The following is a 14,121-nucleotide window of genomic DNA, read 5'->3' on the forward strand; positions in this document are numbered from 1 at the left end:
CTTCCCCAAAACTTCCATTGGCTGTGGCTTTCACTGTCTTTTCATTTACTGAGTCCTTCTAAATACCATTTTTAATTAAGTACCCTAAATCAGGAGCCAATTCATATTCTTGATTTAATTGTTTTAAAATTAAAAAGATAAAGCATTGAAAAGCTGAGGCAGAAGCAGTAATTTTATTTGAAATATGTTCCTTGCTCTCATCATCGGCCCTTCCTGGGCTTAATTTAGTGCTTCACTTGTTGTTCAAATTATATGAACTTTCTTTTCAAAACAGGCCAGCAGCAGAGACTGCACAGTGCAGAATAAAGCTGAAAGCAGTTACTGCTTAAAAATGTTCCCTTGCAGGAAGCACAGAGATGCTAATCCAAATTTACCTGAAATGTTCAGGTATGTCTACACTTAAAACACTACAGCTGCACCGACAGGAGTGGTTCTCAGTAGCTAGGTCAACATAATTCTTCCATCGACCTAGTACTCTCTGCACAAGGGCTTTGGTCAGTTTGCCACTCAGGTGTGGGGATTTTTCACGCCTCTGACTGATGTAGTTAAACCAACCTAATTTTCTAGCATAGACCAGACCTTGACATGCAACACACTGAGCTGGAAACTTCACAAGAACAGGCAGTTTCAGGAGATTTCCAGTGCTGGGTGGGATTTATTGTGAGAATGAAGCATCTGCATAGGCAGGTTATAGATACATTCATCTATTTCCCTAATTTATTGCACTGCAAAATCACCTCTAATTTGCTGCTTATTTTCATTCCTCTTGGGTACACCAGGCCACAAGTGTTTCCATCCTTCACCCTGTCACTGTCAGGGTCGAACCAGAGATGAGCCTCAGCTAATCACAGAACAGTAGCACAAGGTGAGGGGTGATGAGTCCTGGCTGGGGCTCCCTTTCCTCAGCACATCTAGGAACGATGCATTGAAGGCCCTTATGTCCAGGGTTCCAATCCCATGAAGCCCCACTCTCCTGCGGCCATTCAGGCTCCACTATTGTACTTGAGATTGAAGTAAGACTTGCTGGGTGGTAATTGCCATGAGCTTTTCTTTTCATGGCTTCATCACAGATACCGTATTTTCTTTTCTACATTTTTTATGGCACCTCCACAGTTTTCCATGAAATCTCAACAATAATTGCCAGGGGGTATTAAAATCCTTTGGTTTATTATTAGCACCCTAGGCTGCATGTCATCCAGACCAACTTTTCAAATGTTCCAAGTAGCCTCTTACCTGCTCTTACTAAATGCCTATTTCTACATAGTCTCGCTAACAAGAAGTTACAAACATATTTTTAGATTGTTTGTATTTTTCTCAAGTTTACTCCTACACAGGCAATAATTTATCTAAGTCTGAACATGCAGTTATGAGGCAACAGCCCAGCTAGGAACCAATGCAAGTGCTGGGTTTCTCCCTTGTACGCAGTATAGTTGTAGCCATGTCGATACCAGGATATTAGAGAGTGTGATGGGGCATCTGCCCCACACTGGTGGAGAAAGGGTTAAAAGCAGCTGAGGAGAGTGTGCAGCAGACAGCTAATCAGAGAGGGGCTGCAATGAGCAGCCAATCAGGGTAGAGCAGGCACATATATAAAGAGAGCTGCGGGGGGGGGGGGGTGGAACAGTTCCCTTTTGGGAGTCCAGGCAGAAAGGACTGGGTTCCTGAAGGGCTGAGGGAACTGCCAGCACCCTGGACAGAGCAGTGCTAGGTCAGGGGAGCGAGAGGGAGCTCCAGCCTGACTGACTGCAAAACTGAAGCCTGATATGGGGGCAGAGAAGGTACTAGGGCTATGGGGAAGTGGCCCAGGTAAATGGATGGTGGGGGTTGAAGGAGAGAGTCTCTGGGTTGGGACCTAGACTAGTGTGTGGGCCCAGCCTCCCTCCCACCCTGTACTTCCACTTGCCATTGAGGGGAGTGGCCAGTAAAGGGCTGCAGTTTGCCACTGAGGCAAGTGGCTAGAACCTTGGGCTGCAGTCAGTCATGGAGGTGAGTGGCTGGACCGAGGCCCTCTGTTTCCTGGAGATGGGTAGGGGAGAACAGAATGGGGCATGGCTGGAGGGTGGTGTCCTGAAGAGGATGCTGCGATCCTTGAGGTGACATGGGTCCACAGCAGAAGTGACGGTGGTGAGAGACACCACCAGAGGAGGATGTCCTGTGAAAAGACAGAGCTAAATCCCAGAACAGCCAGCAGGAGGTGCCACAATGGTGAGTCCTGCCCCATTACAGAGAGACAGGATGGGTGAGGTAATATCTTTTATTGGACTTCTGTCTCTCACCAGTAGAAGTTAGTCCAATAAAAGATAATAGCTCACCCACCTGGTTTCTCCCTTGTATTTGTAAATGTAATTAAGATGAGAACAAATAGTAGAATAAAAGATTTGAGAATTAGAGTTTAGGCAAGACTTTCCTTTTGTACATAGTTTAATCGCTCATAACATATTATAGAAATGGTTTGGGTTTTTTAAACCATCAGTGCTAGGAAGGCCAGATAGATATTACAGTCTCAGTACTTACCTCACCATAATCTTCGTTTAAACACTAGTCACCTGCTGTGTAAACCCGGGTTAAAAGTGTTTTATGCAATATACTGTCCAGTCCCATAGGGCCTGCACTAAGAGCATAAAAGCCTTTTCAGTTTATATTATTTACAGTGTATGATCAAGACTACTTAATGCAGGCAGAATTTATGGTCCATGAAGCAAAGGATTCTATCATTCAAGCAGTTCCTTGGTTTCATCGTCTGGTATCTTGTCTGCCTCCAATGCTACAGTCGTTCAAGTTTGCTGTTCAAGTTTTGCTGGCAAGACCTTGAAGCACGCAAGGAGAGATTATTTTTTGCCAGTCTCTGGTCTGCCATTGTCAGGTCTGCTATTTTCCCCATTCCCACTTCCCTCCTATCACGCAGCCAGGTTCTGAACTCGGATCTCGTAAGCTCTGAAAGACTGGGCTTGATCAATGTTTGGACTGGAGTGCTGTGTTGAAGATAACTATATTTACTGGGTATTTATCAGGCACCATTTTATGGTTAGCTCATATTCATTAGGGCTGAAGTTCAGCACATATCACAGATGGGCACCAACTAATGAGCACCAGCTGGTTTAAATTTAATAGCTGAATATTGCTGAGTGCTACTTCAGACAAGCACATTTCTTCCCAGAAATTCTGAGTCATTTTTTTCAAACATACAATTTTACAGCAAGGTCATTTATCATCCATGGCCCCCAAAATTAGATATTTTCCCAAAAGATCTCCATAGAAAATCCATGCTGCAGGAGGTGCCATTGGTGATTCAATAGATGGCAGTCTTCTTTTGAAATCAGCATTGAACCAGTGCTCCAACATGGTGGTATGGGGCTAGACATACCACCATGGGGTTGGACTAGATGACCTTCTGGGGTCCCTTCCAACCCTGATATTCTATGACATAAAAGCATATGGTCATTAAGCCTGTGATGAGTAAAATCTCTTGTGGCACTTCTCCACAAAAATAGGGGTGTTAATCCCGGTGTCCTGGCCAATTCCAGTTTGGGTAATTACCTTCTGCCTACTCATAATCCCACTGAAGTTTCAAATGGAGAAAGTCTTACCTCTGAAAATTGGTTCTGTAGTATTATTATTCTACAATAGATGCATTTCAGTGGTCAGTGCTACTTTTTATGAATTTATTGGGGATTGAGGAGTTGATAAAACTGAAAAGTTCATAAAATTGAACATCTCAAAATTGCAGTAGGTAGGGTACATAAATTGCAGTATGGCACACTGCATCACTTTCTTCTTGCCCTTCCAAACGCTGCAAAGAGATTTCCATTACACTGAAGGGATGTTGGTTTGATCTTCATTTACATCAATTTTGTTGGGATTTTTTCTGTTGAAAAAAATAATTTGTGTAACTGGTCATTCATAAGATGTGTTCATAAAATCAAGATTCTACTGTATACAAATACAAGCTATTCTTACCACTACTACCATTTTCACTGCCTTTTTCTGGGTAGGAGGGAGGATGCTTAGTCATTTCTCAGAGCAGCATGTTGTAAGTAATAGTAGGCAGTTGCCCTCATTTCTAGTGTCATTGTTTCTGAAGATGCATATCTGGGGTGCTCTGGGCATGCTCTGATCTTCTGTCCATTACAACAAGAAATTTCTGCCTGCCAGAAGTGGAAAATAGAGCTGGTCCAAAAGAAAAATCAAAATTTTCTAGCAAAAGAAGAGACAAATTTTTCACGAAAATTTTGCAAAAAAAAAAAATCCCTTTTTTTTTAGTTTTAGCAATAAGTCAACAATACTCTAGCTTTCAAAGCCCCAGCCCATACTGTTTACTTTAGGGAAACCCTGCTCCTGGGAATTGGACCTTCTGATGTACTCAGCCAGGCCCACTGTTACACTCTATGGGACATTCTTGCTCTACTCATTGTTGTCTCTATGCAGGAAAAAATTCACTGATCGGCATTCTGAAATGGCCCCATATTGTTAGGTTTCTAACTCACCTCTTGAGTCCTTCTCTGAGAACATCACAGGTGTCCAATAAGTATCAGAAATGGCACATCATGTCAGTGTGCTGCTGTTAGAATTGAAAGACCCTTGTGATACAGAGACCTTTACCTTTTCATTTTCCACTTATTTCTGGGTCTCAGATATATACCACTTCATTTCACATGCAGTGTAAATCTGTGGTCAAACATATCACACATTTCCTCTTTACCTATCAATCCAGCTGTTACTAACAATGCTGCAGATCAGATATCAAAGCCTATATCTATCACTGTAGACAACGGGTTTAGAGTATCCCCTCTAGATGGCAGGGCAGCTGCACCCTTCAGCCATCAATCAAATAATGACCAACAATGGCCATGAAATAAGCAAAATGCCAGAACACTTTTAGATCCTTAAAATTGGAGTGACTTACCTTCATCACACCATAACTCATTTTGGCTCGCCTTTGAAAAAGACACTGAACTTGGAGAGGACTCACTCTTTATTAATAACTGAGTAACTATTTTATTGGCAGCACTAAGTGTGGGGGGGCAAAACAAATTATTCAGAGACTAACATCTTATAGCTGTTTAAAATGATTAAGTGGCTATTTCATGAATGGTCATGAGAAGTAGGTTTTGGGTGGAATTTTTTGCCACCATAACTTACTGAATCTCTTGCTTTTTCTGAATGTTTGGATTTAGGATGTGAAAGTTCAGAGCATTGCCTAGTTTAGCAGAGGCTGAACCACTCTGGTATGCCCACCTCTAAACAAAGACCATATAGAAGCCACAGCAGGTTTATTAATGCAACTTCTCCTTGGTTTTATCATACATTTCACATTTCCACTACCCCAGATTTATAACAGATTAGCAAAAATCCACATGGGCACATAGCATTTATAACAGCAGGATCTGTTTTACTTTCTGGGTGTTAATGTTTGCTTTTCTTAAATAGTGAATTACTACATCTTTGTGTGAAACTTACTTTAATTTTTTTATTAATTAAAATAATTTAGTATGTTTTGTTCCCGGATTACTTCTGTTATTAATCTGCATGAGAGAACAGATTTTATATTACCAAAGACCATTCAATTAGATGTAAAAATGACTGTTCATGCTAATTAAATACATTGTAAAATGTTATCTAAAAATACAATTAACCTAGCCATTTATGTACCTAATAAGATAGTCATCTACTCCCCAGACCTGCCTGATCATTCTGACTATGCATATATACAATTTCAATCTAGTGCAGCAAAAAACATTTTAAATGGTACACAGCTGCCCCCTTGTGTCACTCTTTTCCAATTACTTTTTACTGCGGACAACAAATTATCATAACATAGTGCAATTGAATAGTGCATTGAAAAGGCCATACGCTGTTTTTTTATTCTTTAAATGAAATCTCCCGTGAAGTTTACTATAGAAAAGGACAAAATATTACTATACAATCCAGCTCAGCTGTATTGCTTTCCATTTTCTAAAAATATGAAGAACTTCAGTGATAATCACGTAGCTCAATGGTCCCCAAACATTTCATAAAATCATAGAATACCAGGGTTGGAAGGGACCTCAGGAGGTCATCTAGTCCAACCCCCTGCTCAAAGCAGGACCGATCCCCAACTAAATCATCCCAGCCAGATCTTAAAAACCTCTAAGGAAGGAGATTTCAACACCTTCCCTAGGTAACCCGTTCCAGTGCTTCACCACCCTCCTGGTGAAAAAGTTTTTCCTAATATCCAACCTAAACCTCCCCCACTGCAACTTGAGACTATTACTCCTTGTTCTGTCATCTGCTACCACTGAGAACAGCCTAGATCAGTGGTCCCCAACCTTTCTGTGAGAATAGCATATTCCTATTCCCAGAAGACAGTGGCAGGCGCTGGACACCCCGCCGCTGAAATGCCGCCAAGAAGTGGCAGCAGCAAGAAGCGGTACTGCCGAAATGCTGCGGAGAAACGGCAACACTTCTCGGTGGCATTTTGGCAGCATGGTGTCCTGTGGGCGCACACAACTGCTCCAGCGGGCACCACTGCACCCATGGGCATCTCGTTGGGGACCCTGGTCTAGATCCATCCTCTTTGGAACCCCCTCTCAAGTAGTTGAAAGCAGCTATCAAATCCCCCCTCATTCTTCTCTTCTGCAGACTAAATAATCCCAGTTCCCTCAGCCTCTCCTCATAAATCATGTGCTCCAGCCCCCTAATTGTTTTTGTTGCCCTTCGCTGGACTCTTTCCAATTTTTCCACATCCTTCTTGTAGTGTGGGGCCCAAAACTGGACACAGTACTCCAGATGAGGCCTCACCAATGCCGAATAGAGGGAAACAATCACATCCCTCAATCTGCTGGCAATGCCCCTACTTATACATCCCAAAATGACATTGGCCTTCTTGGCAACAACGGCACACTGTTGACTTATATTCAGCTTCTCATCCACTGTAACCCCTAGGTCCTTTTCTGCAGAACTGCTGCCTAGCCACTCAGTCCCTAGTCTGTAGCAGTGAATGGGATTCTTCCGTCCTAAGTGCAGGACTCTGCACTTGTCCTTGTTGAACCTCATCAGATTTCTTTTGGCCCAATCCTCCAATTTGTCTAGGGCCCTCTGTATCCTATCCCTGCCCTCCAGTGTATCTACCACTCCTCCCAGTTTAGTATCATCCGCAAACTAGCTGAGAGTGCAATCCACACCATCTTCCAGATCATTAATGAAGATATTGAACAAAACCAGCCCCAGGACCAACCATTGGGGCACTCCGCTTGATACCAGCTGCCAACTACACAAGGAGCCGTTGATCACTACCCGTTGAGCCTGACGATCTAGCCAGCTTTTTATCCACCTTATAGTCCACTCATACAGTCCATACTTCTTTAACTTGCTGGCAAGAATACTGTGTGAGACCATATCAAAAGCTTTGCTAAAGTCAAGGAATAACACGTCCACTGCTTTCCCCTCATCCACAGAGCCAGGTATCTTGTCATAGAAGGCAACTAGGTTTGTCAGGCATGACTTGCCCTTGGTGAATCCATGCTGACTGTTCCTGATCACTTTCCTTTCCTTGATGTGCTTCAAAATTGATTCCTTGAGGACCTGCTCCATGATTTTTCCAGGGACTGAGATGAGGCTGACTGGCCTGTAGTTCCCCAGATCCTCCTCCTTCCCTTTTTTAAAGATGAGCACTACATTAGCCTTTTTCCAGTCTTCCTGGATCACCATGAGTTTTCAAAGATAATGGCCAATGGCTCTGCAATCACATCTGCCAATTCCTTTAGCACCCTCGGATGCAGCGCATCCGGCCTCATTGACTTGTGCTCATCCAGCTTTTCTAAATAGTCCTGAACCACTTCTTTCTCCACAGAGGGCTGGTCACCTCCTCCCCATGATGTGCTGCCCAATGCAGTAGTCTGGGAGCTGACCTTGTTCGTGAAGACAGTGGCAAAAAACGCATTGAGTACATTAGCTTTTTCCACATCCTCTGTCACTAGGTTGCCTCCCCCATTCAGAAAGGATTTCACGCATTGAGTACATTAGCTTTTTCCACATCCTCTGTCACTAGGTTGCCTCCCCCATTCAGAAAGGATTTCACGCCCCCCAATTACCTCTGTCCATGCCCTGCCACCCCCTGAAGCCGCAGCCAGGGACTGAGGCTAGGGGTGGGGCTGGGTGCAGGGCTGGGAGCTGGAGCTGCGGCTTGGGGCAGGGCAGAAATAGGAATGGAGCGGGGCTGGGTGGCGCACCCTCCCCACCCCCTGTGGGGGCTGGCCCAGGCCCCGCTGCTCCCCACCCCCGGAAAGTTCATTGGCCCCCAATATGGGGGCATGCCCCACAGTTTGGAGACCTCTGATATAGCTAGCTATCAGTTACATGTGAGCCTGATGGCTTACAGCAGATATTTGTGTCAGTGGTTCAGTACATTTGGTTATAATTTAAAAATCAGACAGATGCAGATATGTGAATAGGCCTTGGATTTTTCCAGACATGAAGTTTATATTTGTGAAAGGGTCACTCTCAGAGCCACCAGTTTATTTCTTCTAGGTCACTGACCAGCTGTCATATGTTTCAGTCATCTACCAATTGCCCACAAGGGAAAGAAAATTGGTAACAGGAGAGAGAGACAGAGCTATCCAATTGATCCTTGTAGTCTTAACTTTCTATTTTAGCTGGAGCTGAATGTGACCTTTTGCTCTTATTGCCCTTCCCTGACCCAGTTATGTTAAAAAGGGTTTTGTCACTGGACTAGTGGTAGTTTGATAAGTCATGATGGCAAAATCTAGGGAGGTGTGGCATTCCCCAATCTTTCCATTACAGACAACTGTTTTACCCTGAATTCCACTTCACGCTGCACACCCCCTCCTCACATTCATCAACCAGAGGACTGGCTCCAAAATCGTCATTCCACTTTACAGCCAACTCCTTGATTACCTTCAATGCTGTGCAGACCAAATGCTTCACCAGAGCAAAGACTCAAGGGTAGGGAGGTTGCTTCTCTTTGTCAATCTGTTGGGGACTTGTTTCCTTATTTTCCACAGTACACTGAAAGAGTAAGGTGGACTGAACCCCTTGCTGGTAATTCAGTTCTTGCACACCTAGTCTATTGTCCAGTCCGTCCAAGAAAGCTACTTCTCCAAAGAAAACCTTCTCATTTAAATCCCCAGAGAGAAATATCCGTTGCAGTTTCACTGTTTCTGCAGAAGTTGATGGCTATTACTTTACACCATGGAGCATTATGGCAGGAAATGACACAAAGAGGAAATGAAAGGGAACTCACTCTGCACTTCAAACAACAGGAAAAGCAAGAGACGATGAAGGCTGTTTTCAGGTAAGTTTCAATGTGTTTTAGATTTTATTTTGTATTATCAAAGACCTTTTGGTTTCATCTAAATTTGACTTTTCGTGCTCATTAAGTTCCTATTACTTTTTTGTGCTGATGCAATCCAAGGTGTTGCGACCAAGACAGATACTGCGCTATGGTTGCCAAGCGTCCATTTTTTTGACCAGAACGCCTGGTCGAAAAGAGACTCTGGTGGCTCTGGTAGTACAGCTGATGGGCCACTAAAAGTTTGGTTGGCCGCAGCAGCCGGCTCTGCACAGCTCCCGGAAGCGGCCAGCATGTCCTTCTGGCTCTTAGGAGCAGGGCCAGCCAGGGATGCTCCGTGTGCTGCCCCAGCCCCAAGTGCCAGCTCCACAGCTCCCATTGGCCAGGAACTGTGGCCAATGGGAGCTGCGGTGGAGGCACCTGCAAATGGGGGAAGCTCACGGAGCCTCCTGGCCACCCCTGTGCTTAGGAGACAGAGACATGCCAACCGCTTCCTGGGAGCCACCTGAGGTAAGCGCTGCCTGGAGCCAGCACCCCACACCCACCCACACCCCAACCCTCTGCCCCAGCCCTGAGCCCCCTCCCAGAGCCCACAACCCACACCCCCTCTCACACTCCAAACCCCGGGCCGCCTCCTGCATCCCTGGCCCCACCCCAGAGCCCACACTCCCAGCCCAAAGTCTGTACCCCTTCCCACACTCCAACTCCTTGCCCTCACCTAGAGCCCCCTCCCGCACCCCAAACCCCTCATCCCTGCCCCAGCCCAGAGCCCTTACCCCCTCCCATACCTCAGCCCTGAGTCCCCTCCCAGAGCCCACACCCTGCCCCAGCCTGAAGCCCCCTTCTGCACCCTGAACCCCACATTTCTGGCCCCAGCCTGGAGCCTGCATCCCCAGCCCAGAGCCTGTACCCCCTCCTATACTCCAACCCTCTGCCCCAACCTGCAGTCCCCTCCCGCATGCCTAATCCATGGCTCCACTCCAGACCCCACACCCCCAGCTGGAAGAGAGCAGTGACAGAGGGAGGGGGGGAATGGAATGAGCAGGGGTGGGGCCGGAAAAGGGTCTTCAGTTTTCTGCAATCAGAAAATTGGCAACCCTATACTGGGCATAACTGCTAACAAATTGTCTACTAGAAGTGGCTTTCCCCAAGTCCCAACTCCTATTCCCACCCTCTATAATTTAGTGATTCCTCTCCAGAATCTCATACTACCTGAATTAGAGTCACTGAATTACATTCCCAGCCTGCTTCTCCCAAATCCTTCTCCAGACTCAGGATCCTTTCCCCCCATCCCAAGCTACCTCAAGCCACTGCCTTCCCCACTTCTCTCTTGCTAGCAGTTCTAGGTCTGGAAAGAGTAGGTGGGTGTGTGTAAATATACTTGGGCTTGGAAGAAACTCAGTGCTGGGTCTGAGAAAGCAGCAGAGAAGTGGAATCAGGTAAAGCCAAAGGGGCTTGAGGAGGGTCATTGACAGTGCCAGAGATTGATTTGTCTTAGCTTAAAAATACCAATTTATAGAAGAACAATTTATGTTTGGGGGGGAGGAATAACTTAAAATCAACCTTCAGAGTTTCCTGGTTATTGATATACTAACTGAGCTTCTTTTCATCTACTGCAAATTACTTTCAAAATGACAGACTTTAAATTCTTGCAATACATGGGTCCAAATCCTCATCTGTTTTATGCATTGTTCAAGTGAAGCCAATAGAACTATACCAGTTTTCACCAGATGAGAATCTACCCCATTCTAATTACACATCTCAAAAGTGCTGATTTAGTAGTAGTAAAGCGCAAGATGAGATGAAAGAAAGTTTCCTATAAATCATACTGTGGCATGTGTCTGAATTTCACTTGGGTAAACTGCTAGCTGTATTGCCAATAGTTTTCCCAGCTGAAATAGAAAAGATGAACTGCAAAGCCAAAAGAAAAAAAAACCCTACCCCTTCTTCCCACCCCATCCCCTTTTCCCTTTATTGCTTCTTTATAGTATATAAAGACAAATTGTTGCATAGGAGCATGTTAAAAGATTAAAGAATTTTATGCAATAGAGAGAGAATGTGTTCCTTATCAAAAAGAAAACACATGTCCCAGTGAGAACTCAGTGACTGGTAAAGAGAGGTGGTAAACACGGCAGGACATTGCTGTTATAAAACTCTGTTGCTCATGCGTGGTTTACTATATACCATTTGAAACAGTTTAAACATTTATACAACTTTCAGAAAATATTTTTAAAAGGACCATCTCCAAGTGGCATATTTTTAAATGCTTCCCCCCCACCCTCTTTTCCTTAAATATCAGCTCAGTATGTTTCTCTTTTTACAGGAGAAGCTGAGCAAGATTTTTGGCAGGGGGCCTGACCAGTGATATCACTTAGTCTGGGTCTTCCTCTGCCAACTGATGGGGGAGGGAGGGTATGGGGGCCTTTCATAGATTTTAGGCCAGAAGGGACCATTAGATTGTCTAGCCAGACCTCCTGCATAACAAACGCAAAAGAATTACCCCTGCACTGAGCCCAATAGCTTGTTTGACAAAAGCGTATCTTCCAGGGAGGCACCCGGTCTTCATCTGATGGCATCCAGAGATGGAGAATCCAACACTTCACTTGGGAGTTTGTTAATCATCCTTGCTGATAAAAATTTGTGCCTTATTTCTGATTTAAATTTGTCTAGCTTTAACTTCCAGCCATTGGTTCTTGTTATGCCGTTCTCCTTTATACATAATAAAGGGTGCAAATAAAACAATGTTTTACTCCACAGTTCAGTAAATGTAACTTTACATTTTTTGAAGTGAAGTAATCAACATATGGTCATTTTAGTGTCTAGTGTTTTACTTCCCATTAAAATGTAAAGTGTTTTTTAAGGCCTATCTGCATGCAGAAATTGCCTCAGTTTAACTGAAATTGATTTAAAAACCAATTTAGCTACACCAGTAATAACCCTTGTGTGGACACAGACGCCTAGATTCCAAGGACAGCTCCATCTGCTCTGACCTCCTATAGAGCTCGGGCCATAGAACTTCCCCAAAATAATTCCTAGAGCAGAGCTTTTACAAAACATCCAATCTAGATTTCAAAATGGTCACTGATGGAAAATCCATTGGTAAAAATTGTTCCAAATTGGTAAACTGTAAATTGATGTTGTTTGTGCCTGTAACATCACCATCTGACACTAAACCAATACAAGCTGGGTTTTAATCAGTCGAAAGAGCCTCTGCACACAATGTTGCACTTTTTAAAATACACTTTTAAACTGGAGCAACTTCTCGTATAGAGCAATCGTTACACATCCAGAGTGATCAGGTTTGAATGTGTCCAAATGCATTTAGGGACAGCTAACTGAAAGTGTTTAGGTATCTCAATGCTAATCCCAATCTGCACCTTTAGGCACTGCCATACCTTTAAAAAGCTGTCCCTTAGGTTCTGTTTTTATTGTGACTAGCTCACAATAGACGCATGCACGCTTTGGAACCAGTTCTGCTCAAAGGCAAAACTCTCTGACATAAATGGGAGCAGGATTGGGCCCACAAACAGGATGTTTTATCTTTAGTTTAACAGTTCACTAAGGTGCAGCTTTCAAATACAACTCAGTGCCTACAAATGCAGATAGGCACCTACTGGGATTTTCAAAAGCACCTAACTCCCATTGGGTTCAAAATTTTATTTGAAACTACTCCTTGGCGCTTACTTGCATCTGTAGGTGCCTAAATATCTTTTAAAATCTGGCCCTACATTTTTAACTCATGATCAGATCTCTGACCCAGAAAGGAGACATGAAACTGCCTTTGCCTCTGTGGGATATTTTACTAAGCAGTAGCGGCCCAGTTATCCTCATGTGAACTATGGTTCCCAAATAGTATTGCCAGAGGTAACTGTGCTGCTCAGGTAGAGTATAGCAGGGGAGGAGTTGGCTATTTGTATAGACTGCAAATCATACAGGGCTTTCTAGACTAAACCAATGCTCACAGTATAGGCTGGATATGTTTACACCATCCCTGTTCAGTTAAGCAGGTTGGTTGCCATGATCTGTACTAACTGAGGGCTCTGAGTGCACTTAACGGTTAGCCCCAAGTAGTCCAAAATGGCAAAGGAAAAGGGGCACACCTCTCAGACAGAGATTAATCAGTTTGAGTATGAAGTCTTGAGGTCAGCAATATTTATAGAAGGAGCAATCTTTAAGGGCCTAGAAGATGTGGAGGGGTCACATCTCCTATTTAGTTACAGGAGTAGATCAGTTCTATCTTACCTGTTAATGTATCTGTTGCCGGCACTCAATGCCGAGAGGCAAAACAACAGCAGGGGTTCGTTACCCGGTGTGTTTCACTCAATAATCACAACGGGGTGGAGAAGCAGAAAAATTTATTTGCAGCTGCAAACAAGGTACAGGGAGAATAGAATCTCAAATCCTGCACACCAGAGCAGGTCATTACACACACTTTTATATTCCTTAATGCTACTGCACTACACATCAGCCAATTAAAACTTTGCACAAATACTCTGCCTTCCTTATATGGGTTACAACAATGTTTATTTCCTACAACCTCTAACAAGCATTCCTAGCAACTTAAAAAAACAGCACATTCTGTCTGGCCTTGTAACTATCTCCTATTATCTTTAACTTGGAGTCAGCAAACCTTATATTATAAGGCATTATCTGCGGCTGCAACACTGTTTTAAGAGCAAAAGAGCTTACTCAAACCAGCCAGGCCTGAATTCTATTAAGGGGGGTTGAGAAGAAGCCCTTAGGCCTTCAGCAGGGAGACCTCCTCGACCCTTATGGCCTTCCATCCCCATGACTTAACAAGTGGCCATGCCCTGGGGTCTCCAACACATCTTTTT

The 14,121-nt window shown here is 44.1% G+C and overlaps 1 protein-coding gene across 1 annotated transcript in view; it reads right to left on the bottom strand.

The window, feature by feature from the left end:
- Positions 1 to 3,776: 3,776 nt before the first annotated feature.
- Positions 3,777 to 14,121, bottom strand: part of NEBL (nebulette) — a 427,388-nt gene continuing 417,043 nt past the window's right edge. Inside the window, exons 8-9 of the mRNA XM_073334198.1 lie at positions 3,958 to 4,167; positions 3,777 to 3,865 (exon numbers count right to left, since the gene is read on the bottom strand). Coding sequence (XP_073190299.1) covers positions 4,005 to 4,167 — 163 coding nt within the window. The 3' untranslated portion in view covers positions 3,777 to 3,865; positions 3,958 to 4,004. The remainder of the gene's footprint in view (positions 3,866 to 3,957; positions 4,168 to 14,121) is intronic.

The sequence above is a fragment of the Lepidochelys kempii genome, chromosome 2 (assembly GCF_965140265.1).
Source record: "Lepidochelys kempii isolate rLepKem1 chromosome 2, rLepKem1.hap2, whole genome shotgun sequence".
Classification (NCBI taxonomy): domain Eukaryota; kingdom Metazoa; phylum Chordata; order Testudines; family Cheloniidae; genus Lepidochelys; species Lepidochelys kempii.